General features: G+C 58.3%; 1 protein-coding gene across 1 annotated transcript in view; it reads left to right on the top strand.

The window, feature by feature from the left end:
- PCNX2 (pecanex 2) overlaps positions 1 to 12,112 on the top strand; it is a 237,885-nt gene extending 225,773 nt beyond the window's left edge. The window contains exons 29-35 of the mRNA XM_063082913.1: positions 3,658 to 3,802; positions 4,207 to 4,437; positions 5,068 to 5,342; positions 5,917 to 6,083; positions 10,516 to 10,943; positions 11,656 to 11,839; positions 11,901 to 12,112. Coding sequence (XP_062938983.1) covers positions 3,658 to 3,802; positions 4,207 to 4,437; positions 5,068 to 5,342; positions 5,917 to 6,083; positions 10,516 to 10,943; positions 11,656 to 11,839; positions 11,901 to 12,112 — 1,642 coding nt within the window. The remainder of the gene's footprint in view (positions 1 to 3,657; positions 3,803 to 4,206; positions 4,438 to 5,067; positions 5,343 to 5,916; positions 6,084 to 10,515; positions 10,944 to 11,655; positions 11,840 to 11,900) is intronic.
- The last annotated feature ends 669 nt before the right edge of the window (positions 12,113 to 12,781 follow it).

Here is a 12,781-nt window from a genome sequence, read left to right on the forward strand (position 1 = left end):
AAAACCAGTCTAAATGATATGCTGAATGCCAGTGAACAGAAGAATGCAGTTATATAAAAATGTCTTCAAATGAAATAAGATGTTGACAGGTCCTGGAGGTTGTGACAAGCAAACGCTGATCATTTTTTAAACTTGAGGTTTGGGGCATATCTTCTTTGAAGGGCTGTGTCTCCCACGGAAGGAAGCCATAGACATGCAACAGGCTGTTTTGGTAGGAAGTCAGAACAGTTCCACTGAGTCCGGGGCACTGACTGCTGCTCCCGAGAAGACAAGGAGGCTGATCCCTGCCGGTGCTCCAGTCACAGGTGGCCGATCAGGAGAAGGTGGCAGCTTTCACAGCAGCAACAGGTCTGTTTGCAAAAGAAAATTTACTGTCTCTTGGAGGAGACTAGGCTTCCAAGAGGACAGAACACTTCAAGGCTGATTTGGTCTTGAAACGTGATAGGAAAACAGGCCAGCCTGAACATGCTCTGCCAAGCCCTGCCATGCACCTGTGGCAGGAGGTCACCATTGTGGCCTAGGGTCACTCCATCGACCATCTATCTGCCTGCTCCTCCCACCCACGGGGAACGGAGAAAATTGCGCTCTTCAGAAACCTCAGACTTGCCTTTGCTTCTCCTGAGCTTCCATCTGGGGCCCGCCATCCTACCAGATCATCTTGCAAAAGGGATTAAAATCTATTTGCCAGACTGAAGGTGGAAACTCAGAAATCAGAGTCTAGAGGGCTGGCTGGGTAGCTCAGATTAGAGTGTGACCTTGTAACACCAAGGTCAAGTGTTCAGATCCCTGTATTGGCCAGCTGCAAACACACAGACACACACACAGAAACACAGACACACACAGACACACACACACACAGACAAGGCAAACGGGATGCAAGGTCCTGACCTAGGCGATTAAGGACAGGTTATTAAAAACGAAACACACTCAAGTATCAGCTACTTGTCACTGAATCAAGGAGTGATGTTTTTCTACCGCTTTTTTAATTTGCTTTTTATTTATTATGATATTTAGCTCTTAGGTGGTACCGTGGGAGCCCATGCTTTTTTTGGTGCTGCCGTCTTCAGTCCTCGACACATGGACACGCTTCTCTAACACACGTGCCAGGCTCCTTGGGGGGCCTCCCCGCACACAAATCCCACACAGCTGCACGTGGTCCTCCTGGCTGCTGGCTGCAGGGCTGACCACTCTGTGACAGGCTGCCTGCCTCACGGACATCCCCGGGTGGGTGAGGTGGGGCTGGGGCTGTGTTAGTCCCATGAAGGCCACCTGGACTGACTCAGAGGCAACACTGTTTCCCAGCTCCAGCTGGTGGCCGGGGGAATGGGGGCTGGTCGTTTCCCAGGAGACCTATGAAGCTCCAAGTCAGACATGTGCTGCAGGTGTCCTGCAGACCTGCCATGCTCATCACAGCCACCGCAGGTAATGAAACACCCTTGCTATGGGATGTCTTGATCGTTGAGGTGCTGGGAGTAACACCCCCCGTCTAGTGGAATTCTGACTCAGATTTTGTTTTCTACGTAGAGAATCATTTTAGTAGAACAGCAGAAATCACCACGATAGAAACAACAGGGAAAGCTTCTGCGGTGGGGTCGGAAGCTCGCGTGGAAGCTGAGTTTCCCCTGCTGACAAATATCTCTGCAGACAAGCCAGGCACGTGGCAGCTGAGCCTGGGACTGCTTGCTCCTGCGTCTTGTCGTGGCCGTGGCTCTGGGTGTCTGGACAAGCCCCTTAGCATTCCTCTGCCACCAGCCCCTCCCTACACGTGGAGGGACTCTTCTCTTACATGCACGCAGGGCATTCTGAGCAAGCAGTACGGCATCCCCAACCTTTCCTGAGTAACTCCCACCACCACTTCTTAGGACTCAGCGCTCCCGTTTTAGTACCTGGCTCCCATCAGGTGACAGGAGCATTTGCAGTATGTTCAGTGCAGAGCAGAGGCGGGCACCAGCCTCTGCAGCCTGCCTCCGCTGTCCCGCAGTTCCCTTCTCGATGCCTGCAGGCAGCCGCTGAAGCTCACAGCCCCAGGGAGCCTCTGGAAGGCTGCCTCCTGGATCTCGTTCTGGAAGGTTCTGGGCTCCTCCAGGCCATGGCACCCGAGCCCCACCGGGCCAGCCCCTGGCCACTCCTGTTTCCCACAGTCTGCTCTGACGCAAAGCCTTGACGTAGTTCTCAAGGGAGTTCTGGAAGGAAATTGATGACAGTGGCTTGTTTCACTAGGAAATGCTAAACTAGCCTTCCGTGGAGCTATTTCCCCCACGTGCAGGTCGGATGCGCGGCATTGAGTTCAGAGTCCAGCTCTGAGTCCTGCGTTGCAGCCTCCTGTGGAGGTCCCCTTCACAGGCACAGTCCTGCTCGTTCCATCCAGCGTCACCCTATCCGTGATGCTGTTTCTCGTGCTGTGCCTCATAACCGCCCTCAGGGATGGTAGCAGCAGGACTGAGAGAGGCAGCTGTGATGAGCAGAAATAAAGAGGGGCCCACTCTCCCTCTCTCCAGAATGCAGGAGGAGTCGCTTTCCCAGAGGGTTCCCCATGTTCATCCAAAATGCAAAGGCTCCAGGCCCTGAGAGACTTCCTGGAGGACATTCCCGTTCTCCATGCAGGTGATACTCCACTGTGTGCAGGAAACAGAAGCAAGGCAGGAAAAAGCCAGAAACACGAAAACCCGATAATCCGGAAAGATCTTCATTCTGTGTTCTCTCTAATCCTTGCTGTTGTGCCTCTTCCTCTAGTCATTCAGAAACAGGGTGGGACTGGCGGGGTCTGGTGCAGCCTGGGCTTCAGTCTCCCTGGGCCATCAGTGGTGACGGGAAGAGCCTCGTGTCTTCCCACGTGCTCAGGGCTTTCTTGTGCTGCACGAGGACCCCTCCACGGCTGAGCGCCCGCTCTGCACCAAGCTGGAGGAACGAGTCTCAGAACTCTGTGCTTCTGATGATTTCACTGGAGTCCAGTGTCCAGCTTTTTCTTCGATTGTAAAATATCTTTCTAGTTTGGGGCCTTCTAATTTAATAAATGATCCATGTGCAAATAGAGATATAAAGTCCTCTAAGGGAAAGTTTAAAAAAGAAAGAAAAGAAAAGGTGGAACTGGGAAATGGACATTCTCTGAGAATCTAAATGACCAATTTGAGGTTTCCTGTGGTTTTATTTCCTCTCTCCATATGGTGGTAGAATCCAACATTTATTAGGAGTAACAGCCCAGAGATGATATGCAGAAATATAGAGAAGAGACATAAAGGTGCCTGGGCAAGTCCACAGTCACCTCCCGAGAAGTGGAGCACTGGCGGGTCACTGGGAGAGGTCAGCCTGTCACTTAGACTGCAGTGCGGAGTGTGTACCTGCCAGGAAGTTCTCACCTGGACCTCTAACGTCACACACAGAGGTCAAGTGCTTTGGTGGCTCCCGATGTGGGTGAGGATAACTCCCACGCCACGGCACTAGACATGTCCCCAGGGTAAACACAGGCCATAGGACCAGGCCTCTGGGGTGCTGGGGTGCCGGGGCCCAGAGTCTCTCTCCTTTCCTTGCCAGCTCAGCCTGAGGACATCAGGGTAACTCTTGACCTGGACAAATGGGAGACCTGAACCTTGCACAAGTGACAGGATCCAGTACATTTGTTCAGGGCAAGTCAACAGTAATTAGGGCTTTGTTTTGCAGCCTGGACTCCTTCCTGTACGGTCTCCACGCCCTCTTCAAAGGTGACTTTCGGATAACGGCACGAGACGAGTGGGTGTTTGCTGACATGGACCTGCTGCACAAAGTCGTTGCTCCTGCTGTACGGATGTCCCTGAAACTTCACCAGGTAGAGATCCGTTTTTTAAGAGTATGAGCCGGAAGTGTTACCCCCCCCCCCAAAAAAAAACAAGGCGTTTTGAGTGGTTCATTACTTAGGTAACTAAGTACCGAGGCCGTCTGGATATTCCTGACACTGGCCAGAGACAAGGACATGTCAGAAGTGTCCACCTGTACCTGACAGTCACAGGGACCTCAGCCACGAAGCCCTTTCCCAGGCACAGGCCATTGGTTAGGGCAGCAAGATGAGGAGGTTTCCTCTGTACCCATTTTGGGTTCACAGAAAGGACAGGGGAGAGAGCGAGGTGGGGAGAGGACTCGGCTCTGGAGGTCACAGGCCAGTCCCCATCTGCACGCTGGCCCGGGACCAGCTCTGGTCCTCCCCAAAGCCACTCATGAGCGTCTTCCCACCAGGACCAGTTCACCTGCCCCGACGAGTACGAGGACCCAGTGGTCCTGTACGAAGCCATCCAGTCTTTCGAGGGGAAGGTGGTGATCTGCCACGAGGGGGACCCGGCCTGGAGGGGCGCGGTGCTGTCCAACAGGGAGGAGCTGCTCACGCTGCGGCATGTGGTGGACGAGGGCGTGGACGAGTACAAGGTCCTCATGCTGCACAGAGGCTTCCTGAGCTTCAAGGTGATCAAGGTACAGCAGCCGCATGGCCCGGGCCTCCCAGGGGCACGAGCTTCCCCCCTGGGGTATGTTTGAGAAGAAACAGATGGTGGTTGGCACCCGCATGCGAGTCCCTGTGCCGGCACCCTCTGTGACAGGGACAGTCACAGAGGAGTGCTGGCCCGAGAGCAGAGGTGGGCAGGGAGCCGGCGGGGGCTGCGCTCCCCTGGCAGGTCACTCCCCACCTGGGAGAGCCAGCATGCGGGCAAGGACTTGGGCACAAAGTCCCAACACACACACGGAGATGGGGTAAGGACCTAGCTTGTCTCTAAAGATTTTCAAGTCTCTGGAACCCCAGACCTTTCTCTAATATCCCATTCCTGGATCCGTGAGCCTTGGTCCCAATGACTCCCCTTTTCACGTAGCCTCAAACCACTGGGCTGAAACAAAGGCTGACTTTTTCTACTTTCTCTGTTTCCCATGAACATGGCATCCTGTCCATGCCATGGGACCGCCGTTCTTGGTGGTGAAAACAGTGTCAGGCCACAGTGCTGCCGTCATCGACACCAGTCCCAGAGCCCCGCTCGCCCCCTGTAGGTTGCAGCCAACAGGCTGGGACACACGGCCACCTGGCTTTCTCCCCTGCCCCTCCCTGTCCTGCAGGTCAACAAGGAATGCGTGCGGGGACTTTGGGCCGGGCAGCAGCAGGAGCTCATTTTCCTCCGCAACCGCAACCCCGAGCGCGGCAGCATCCAAAACAACAAGCAGGTCCTGCGCAACTTGATCAACTCCTCCTGTGACCAGCCCCTGGGGTACCCCATGTACGTGTCCCCGCTGACCACATCCTACCTAGGCACCCACAGGCAGCTGAAGGACATCTGGGGCAGATCGGTCACTCTGGATGGCATTAGGACGTGGTTCCGGACCAAGTGGCTCAGGTAGGCCTTGACAACAGAGGCTCCGTCCCCGTGCCTGGGAGTGTGCGGTGTGGACAGCGCTCGACCTTCTGGCTAGAATTTCCCAATCGATCAACTTTTTCTCCTATGGTTAAAACTGCTATTCCCAAGTGGCATCTCATGGCTCATTGGATCATTGCACAGGCTGGGAATCTGCCTGAGTCTTGCTGGGCTGCGAGGTGATGGGCCTTTAGGAGTGACCGTTCGACCCCTGTCACTCCCCTGCACACGTCTCTATGCCCATACGTCTTACCTGGTCATAGTGATAAGTCTCTGTTACTTGGGATGAGTTCTAAGAAGTTTTGCCTGAAGGTGGCCGAGGTCCTTAGCAGACACCACAGCTGTGGGTCCTCGTGGAAGGTGGAGGCTGAAGCTGATTCATCCTGGTGCGGTCTGTTCCTTTGTTAGACCCCGAGGTTTGGGGACCCCCAGCCCCAGGTGTGCCACTCACCCAGAGAGCATGGTCTTCCGTCCTGACTCAGATCGGCTGTGGTGGGGCATCTAGGGGTGTGAGAGAAGCGCTGGTGGGGATCCCTGAGGCCTCTCCCTCTCGCAGAGTGCGGAAGGACTGCAGTGCCGGCCAGCATGGCGGGGGCAACATCGAAGACGTGGACGGAGGCAGGGGCCCGTCGGCGGGCGGCAACCAGGAGAGCAGCACGGAGCAGCCCAGGACAGGTGGCTCCCAGCACTGGGCCTCACCCTGGGAAGGGACACCTAGGACAGGTGGGTGTGGTGGGGCCACAAGGTCACTCATAAAGGCCCATCTGGTCCCATGAGCAATGCTATGGGTGTGCTGCTGTTCTAACCTGAGAGCTCCTTGCAATAAAAACCAGCACTGGGCCAGGTGATGCCTGGAATTTACTCACTCACGTAGGTAGTGCTCAGAAACAGCCTCCCCCTCTGTTAGATTCAGCTTCTGCCATCTGTCCTTCTGTCTGTCCACTACCTTGGCCAGCCATTCACATCTGTCCACCTGCGCAGTGGTCACCCCACGCCATGCCATCTCTCACTCACAGTTGACCCACACAGGGTCTTGCTCTCCGGGTGTCCCTGGCGTGCACACACAGACAGGACCCTGCCTCCCTCCCCGCCTCTCCCTGGTCCTCACCTCCCTCCACTGAGCTCGACATTTCAGGGGCCAGCAGGTAGGAGCACGGGAGGTAGCCGGGACCAAGCTCGGGCTGGGTCTGAAGTTTAAAATCCTGTTGACACTAATGCCTACATGGTCAGGCTCGACCAGGCAGGTGAGCTTCTGAAACCCCACTCATGGTGCTGTGCTGGGGACAGCGTGGCCGGGCTGGAAAAGGAGATGCTGGGGGTGAGCAAAGGACCAGAGTCCTAGGGACTCGGGAGAGGCAGGGCTCGCCTGCTTCCGCTGCTCCCCGGCGTTGCCTCTCGAGCCTGTCGGTGCGCACGTTCTGTGTCTGCCTCAGTCTCCCCTCACCATCCAGAAGCCTTTCACCAGCGCCTGGGCCTGCTTTCCTGCCCCTTCTGCCCCAGCTCAGCTCGGAGGAACGGCCCCTGCCTCCTGGCGGCGCCCAGAGCCAGGCAGAGGACTGAACGGAAGTTGCAGGACGTATTTAACCATGGGCAAGAGGACAGACAGATGGAGGGACAGATGGTAGAGAGACAGGTGGTAGACAGGGAAAGGGGTTGCTATCAGCTTCCCAGAAGGAAAAAGCACTCCCCTGCCCCAGCCGATGCCACCCGAGCCCCAGCGGCCAGGCTCCGGTGCCCCAGGCTGGCTCTCAGGCGGGCCTTCTCATTGCCCAGTTAACTAACACCTGTCATCACGTGAAACATGTGAGTTTCAAGATCACAGAAGTGATTGACCAAATGGTGAAATACCAAGCATTTGGCACGTCTGGGCCAGGGAAAGGCCAGAGTCGAGGGTCTGGCTGGGGGGTCAGAGACAGGCGTGTGATGCACAAGGACCCTGCGCCTGCAGCAGGTCGGCCTGGAACCACCGCCGCCCCTTCCTCTCCTCAGACGCCCCCCCGTCACCCACGGGGACTGCACTGGGAGCAGTCATGGGCTTTTGTGGCAGCGTCTGGGCAGGGGCTTCTGAAGCCCCAGACGGCTGCTAATTTTTCACGATCGCTTCTTAAGACCGCCCCTACCAAGGCCACCCCGGCTTGAAGCACTTAACAAGTGAAGGAGGCATGCACAACAGACCTGCTTGTCCCCACCACCCTTGCTGTGTGACAGCAGTTGGTGACAGTGGCTGTGCTCGAGTCTCCTCTGGAGGAACACTGTCCCAGGTGCCGCCCACATGCAGCTCACCTGCAACTTCATGCACTCCCCACGACCTCGGAGATGGGACAGGGAGAAGTCACCACTGCCCAGAGTCACCCAGCGAGGAAGTGACCACCCCGGAGCCTGTGATCGCAGCCGCTGTGCCCCATCCCGTTGCCCTGCCCAGGGACGCTGCCCCACCCCGAGAGCCACCCTGTCCCAGTGACTGTCTGTGCTGCTGCAGTGTCCCTGCCCGTGTGACTGTCCTGTCCCCTGGCTGGCAAGGGCTCCACTTGCATGGGATCTTCCTTCTATCTGTCAGCGGCAGAGCTGGCTCCCGGTTCCTCCTGACACAGCTGGCTGGGGCTCCTTGCCATGGGCAGGGGCTGTCTCGGGTCCCTTCCTCACGGGGCAAGCTGACCCGCGGGGGCAAGGAGGTGCTGCCTCAGGGCAAGCTGTGCCCCAGTCCAGGGCCAGAGCTGGAAGCTGTGCCAAGCTAGCCAAGCAGCACCGAGCAAGCAGTTTTGAAGGATAAATTTGAACCAAATTCTGGCAGCGGGGGCCTTGTTCCACTACCAGCGACCAGGGCTCAACTCCCATAACTGGGGACACAACTGCCCCCTCGCTTCCTTGGTCCCTCCCTCGGTTCCCGCTGGGAACCCCAATCCTGAGCTCTGGTGATATGCTCAGAGGACAGGGTCCTGCCCGAATCCCCATGAACGGGACTGCTCTTCCCAGGTGGCCACTGTGTGTCTGCTGCCTCGGTGTGCCCAGCACTTCATGCCTCAATGCCAGGGGTTCAGTGCCAGCCTCAGCGAGGGCCTGGCACCCCAGCCTTCACGGCTGCATGGGGCTTAACCCAGCAGTGGGGCTGGTGACCTAGCTACAGACGAGCAGTTAGCAATTCATAGCTAATTCAGATCCCAAACTGCAGAAGCCAGAGTCCTCGTATTAATAAGGATCTGCACCATAACCTTTCAGGTGACAATCACAGACGAACCATTAAGTCTACGATAATGAACCAGGGAGGGCAATTTGTATGGTATTTCAACTCAGGTTCGAAGGAGGTTTTCCCTATAAACATTCATAATTTGATAATGCAGTAATCGGCAAAATAAGTAAAATTGTAAAACAAGGATCCCGAACAGCACGAATGCATTGCTTCCTTGTTGGTGCTGTGCCATTTGCAAAATTAAAATAAAAATTAAAAAATCAAGAGCAACAAGAAAAAAGCTACAAGGAAATCTGAAGCCATGACATTGGGGTGGGGCTGGTCTGGCACCCACTACAGGCCATTACCTTCGACACGCCCAGGGGCTTTGTCCTGTCGTTGCTGGAGTTAGCTGGGCAGCTCCGCACCAGGTATGGGTGGTCATCTGTCCGGCTTCACATCACTGACGTGTGCATGAACGCAGACTAGTTTTGGACAGCGAACAGCCTTGCAGCAGAAATCACAAACAGACGTGTGGCTGCCAGACTCTGCATAAACGAACAAATCACTATCACCGTTCTTAATTACGATTCGTCAGGATCTCTTCCTCCCCTTTTCTTCTCTGTAAGAGCAACATGTCCCACTTCTCAGCAGGGACCCTGTGGGCAGGCCGGGGTCCACCCCTGCCACAGAGCTGGATGGCCCTGGCCAGGGCTGGGCACACTCATCAGCCTGTGGGGCTGTGTGTGGCACTGCGGGTAGGTGCCTTGTTTCCTGGACATACGGGCAAGAGGAAGTGAGGTGGCCTCTGGAAGTGGCACCCAAGCTAGCACTGTGGTCAATGCAGGGGGAAGTGCCCTTTCAGCCAACAGGCCACTGGACTCTCCCTAGTGACGTCTGTCTCCTAAGAGTCACCTCTCAAGCAGCATGTCACTTCTGGGGTTCTCCTACGGACATAGGTACATGTTCTGGAGTCCCCAGCTGCACATGAATGATTCAGGTATTTGGGGTGAGTTGGGATGTGAGGCAATGCACAGGACAGTCCCCCTGCTACCCATGCCTCTGCCCCCCGGGAGACATGCCTGAGAGGCTGTTGGTAGGACTATGCTGCCACTAGCTGCTGCCATCAAAATCATATTTTAAGATTAGGCCCTAGTGATTACTGATGCTTTGGTTCAGCAATCCACCGTGCCAGCAAGCACCGGTTCTCATTGCAGCTGCTCAGTTCATGAAGCTAAAGACCGTAGCTGCGTGGGTAGACCATGCATGGAAGACCTTCTTGAAGTTTTCCCTCTTCCAGAGGTGCGGGCAGGACCGAATCTTTGGGACGGTCCAATCCCTTTTGTCGAAATGGCCTTGTCTTGACAACTCCCAGCAATAGCTGGGGCCTGGATGGGCCCTGAGGTGGGGACAGGGCCCGAAAAAGGAGCTGGGGCCACGCCAGGTGAGAAGCCCACAGGAGCCTGGGCCTGGCCAATGACCGTGGGCTTCACCTGGGAGACCCTAATCTCAAAAGAAAACTGTTCTAGAAAACAAAGTCCCCAGCATGTGGTTCAAACAACCACCCCGCCTTTCTCCCCCTTTTCAAGGTCACTAAAGATGACAAAAGCCTGCATGTTTTCCTTTATCGCTGCTTATGAGAGCACAGAATCAAGGTCGTGCACCAGGAACACAGCTGGATTTGCTTTACAAGGCCAAGTGACCCTGCTGGTGTCCTCCCAGCCTGCCCGCATAGAGGGCCTTCCAGGGAGGCGGGACTTTGGGTGCTAAAACCAGGGGAGTTCCGGGCAAACCTGGTGTGTGGGTCACCTGGCTCCCCTGCCCTTGGGCTGCCGGTGCCCCTGGTTGGCCCTTCGGTCCCTGGGCACCCTGCTCTCGTCCTGGCCTCGCAGGTGGTGGCCTGCCCTGGGTTCTCAGCAGCCTGCACCCCAGCGCCGCGACCCCCACCATGACCATGACCACGACCACGTGTCGCGCTTCCTCCCACAGGTGGCAGGAAAGGCAGGAGCCAGTCGGTGCAGGCGCACCCGGCGCCCAGCGCGTGCGGGCCACCCCTGGACGGCCGCCGGGCCTTCCTGCAGACGTCCTCGTCGGTGCACGAGCTGGCCCCGCGGCTGTCTGGCAGCCGGCCCTCCCTGCGCACGTCGGCCGCGTCCCTGCACTCGCAGCCCCCGCCGGCCACCGCCCCGGGCCCCCTGAGCGTCCGCGAGCGCGCCGAGGCGCTCATCAGGTCCAGCCTGGGCTCCTCCACCAGCTCCACGCTCAGCTTCCTCTTCGGCAAGCGCAGCTTCTCCAGCGCGCTCGTCATCTCCGGGCTCTCAGCCGCCGACGGGGGCAACACCAGCGACACCCAGTCGTCCAGCAGCGTCAACATCGCCATGCGGCCCTCGGCTCGGGCCACCGGCCAGGCCCCGCGGGTAAGGACGGGCGGGGCGGGGCCACGTGGGCGAGGGCGGGGCCAGGTGGGTGGGGAAGGGGCCCACGGTGGGGGCGGGGGGCACGTGGGCGGGGCGGGGCCTGCGGTGGGGGCGGGGCCAGTGGGCAAAGACGGGTGGGCGGGGCCACGTGGCGGAGGCGGGGCCACGTGGGCGAGGGCGTGGCCTGCGGGTAAGGACGGGCGGGGCGGGGGCGGGGCCTGCGGGTGGGGGCGGGGACCCGTGGGTAAGGACGGCGTGGCGTGGCCACCTGGGCGAGGGCGGGGCCACGCGGGTGGAGAAGGGGCCTGCAGCGGGGGTGGGGCCACGTGGGCGAGGGCGGGGCCTGCGGGTGGGGCGGGGGACGTGGGCAAAGGCGGAGCCTGCGGGTGGAGGCGGGGCCGTGAGGGCGAGGGCGGGGCTACACAGGTAAGGGAGGGATGGGGCTGCACAGGTAAGGGAGGGATGGGGCTGCACAGGTAAGGGAGGGATGGGGCTGCACAGGAGGGGGAGCCCCCAGGCCACAGCGGCCGAGAGAGGACCTGATTACTTCAGGAGCTTACCTGGGTTTACGTGCAAACGTCCCTTTTCCCCATTTTCTCAGTAACAATGCACAGAATTTCTCTCCTCCCCCACCCCCACCCCATCTGTGTCCTTGTCGCACTCCGTGTGCGGCTCCGGGATTCTGGCCGTCCCCTTCCCTCTCTCCAACAAGGACGGGGAGTCCTGGGCACTGCGTGCGTCCTGTGTGCTCCTGCCGGGGTCGCACCTGCAGGACGCGGCTGCGCGGCCCGGCCGAGCGCGCACAAGGTGCCACGTGCACGAGGTGCCCCACGCGCGGCCTCCCCGCGGCTTCCTCCTTCCAGCGCGTTCTCCGTGCCCAGAGGGCCCCGCCCTGTGTTGGAGGACACAGCCTGTCCTCGAGGGCCACCGTGTCCTCTGTCGGGTGACCCGCGGCAGGGCCCGTCCCCGGGGCGCGGGGGCCGGTGGCGCTGAGCCGCGCTTCTTTTCGGAAGCCCTCCCCGGAGCAGAGCGAGCGGGGCCGGCTTCGTGACCGGCGTCCTACGGAGGCAGCGGCCGAGAGCCTCGGGCTGGTCTGCAGGAGGGCAAGCCAGGAGGACATGGGCCTGGACGACACGGCGTCCCAGCAGAGCGCGTCGGATGAGCAGTGACGGCCATGCCGGGAGGGGACCCAGCCACAGCCAGAGCTGTTCCCGAGAAGGGACTGGACCCAGCCACAGCCAGGGCTGTTCCCGAGAAGGGACTGGACCCAGCCACAGCCAGGGCTGTTCCCGAGAAGGGACTGGACCCAGCCACAGCCAGGGCTGTTCCCGAGAAGGGGACTGGCTTTATCTCAGGGTCATGAGCATATCTCACACGATGAGGGGGGGGGGGGGACCATAGCCGCCTCCCCCACGCGCTTTCCAGAATTCGTGTAATATCTTAAAACTACTAGACTAAGGAGAGCCCACGAATAAGTCCTTTCTGCCCTGGTGCATATGAGACAACTGCATGTTAAATAACGCGTTTTATACAATCCTGTTACCATGAGGAATAAACCAACAGCAGCTCGCATGACACCATCAGCGAGTCAAATGCATTAAGGTTCAATCTAAGTGGAGAAAACCCCATTGCTTATAATATTTATGCAGATGTTAAGCAAGCATAAATAGCACCAGCTTCACGACGATGACCGTGACAGCGCATGCAGTCATGTCTAAAGTTGTCTGTGAATAGCCGGGATACGTGGGATGTGAGTTTGGAAACCGAGTCCTCAGGTGGAAAGCCACCTGGGAGCCCCTGGCTGCTCCCCAGCTCAGTCCCCACGACCCTGGCCACCC

The sequence above is a fragment of the Cynocephalus volans genome, chromosome 18 (genome assembly GCF_027409185.1).
Source record: "Cynocephalus volans isolate mCynVol1 chromosome 18, mCynVol1.pri, whole genome shotgun sequence".
NCBI lineage: Eukaryota > Metazoa > Chordata > Mammalia > Dermoptera > Cynocephalidae > Cynocephalus > Cynocephalus volans.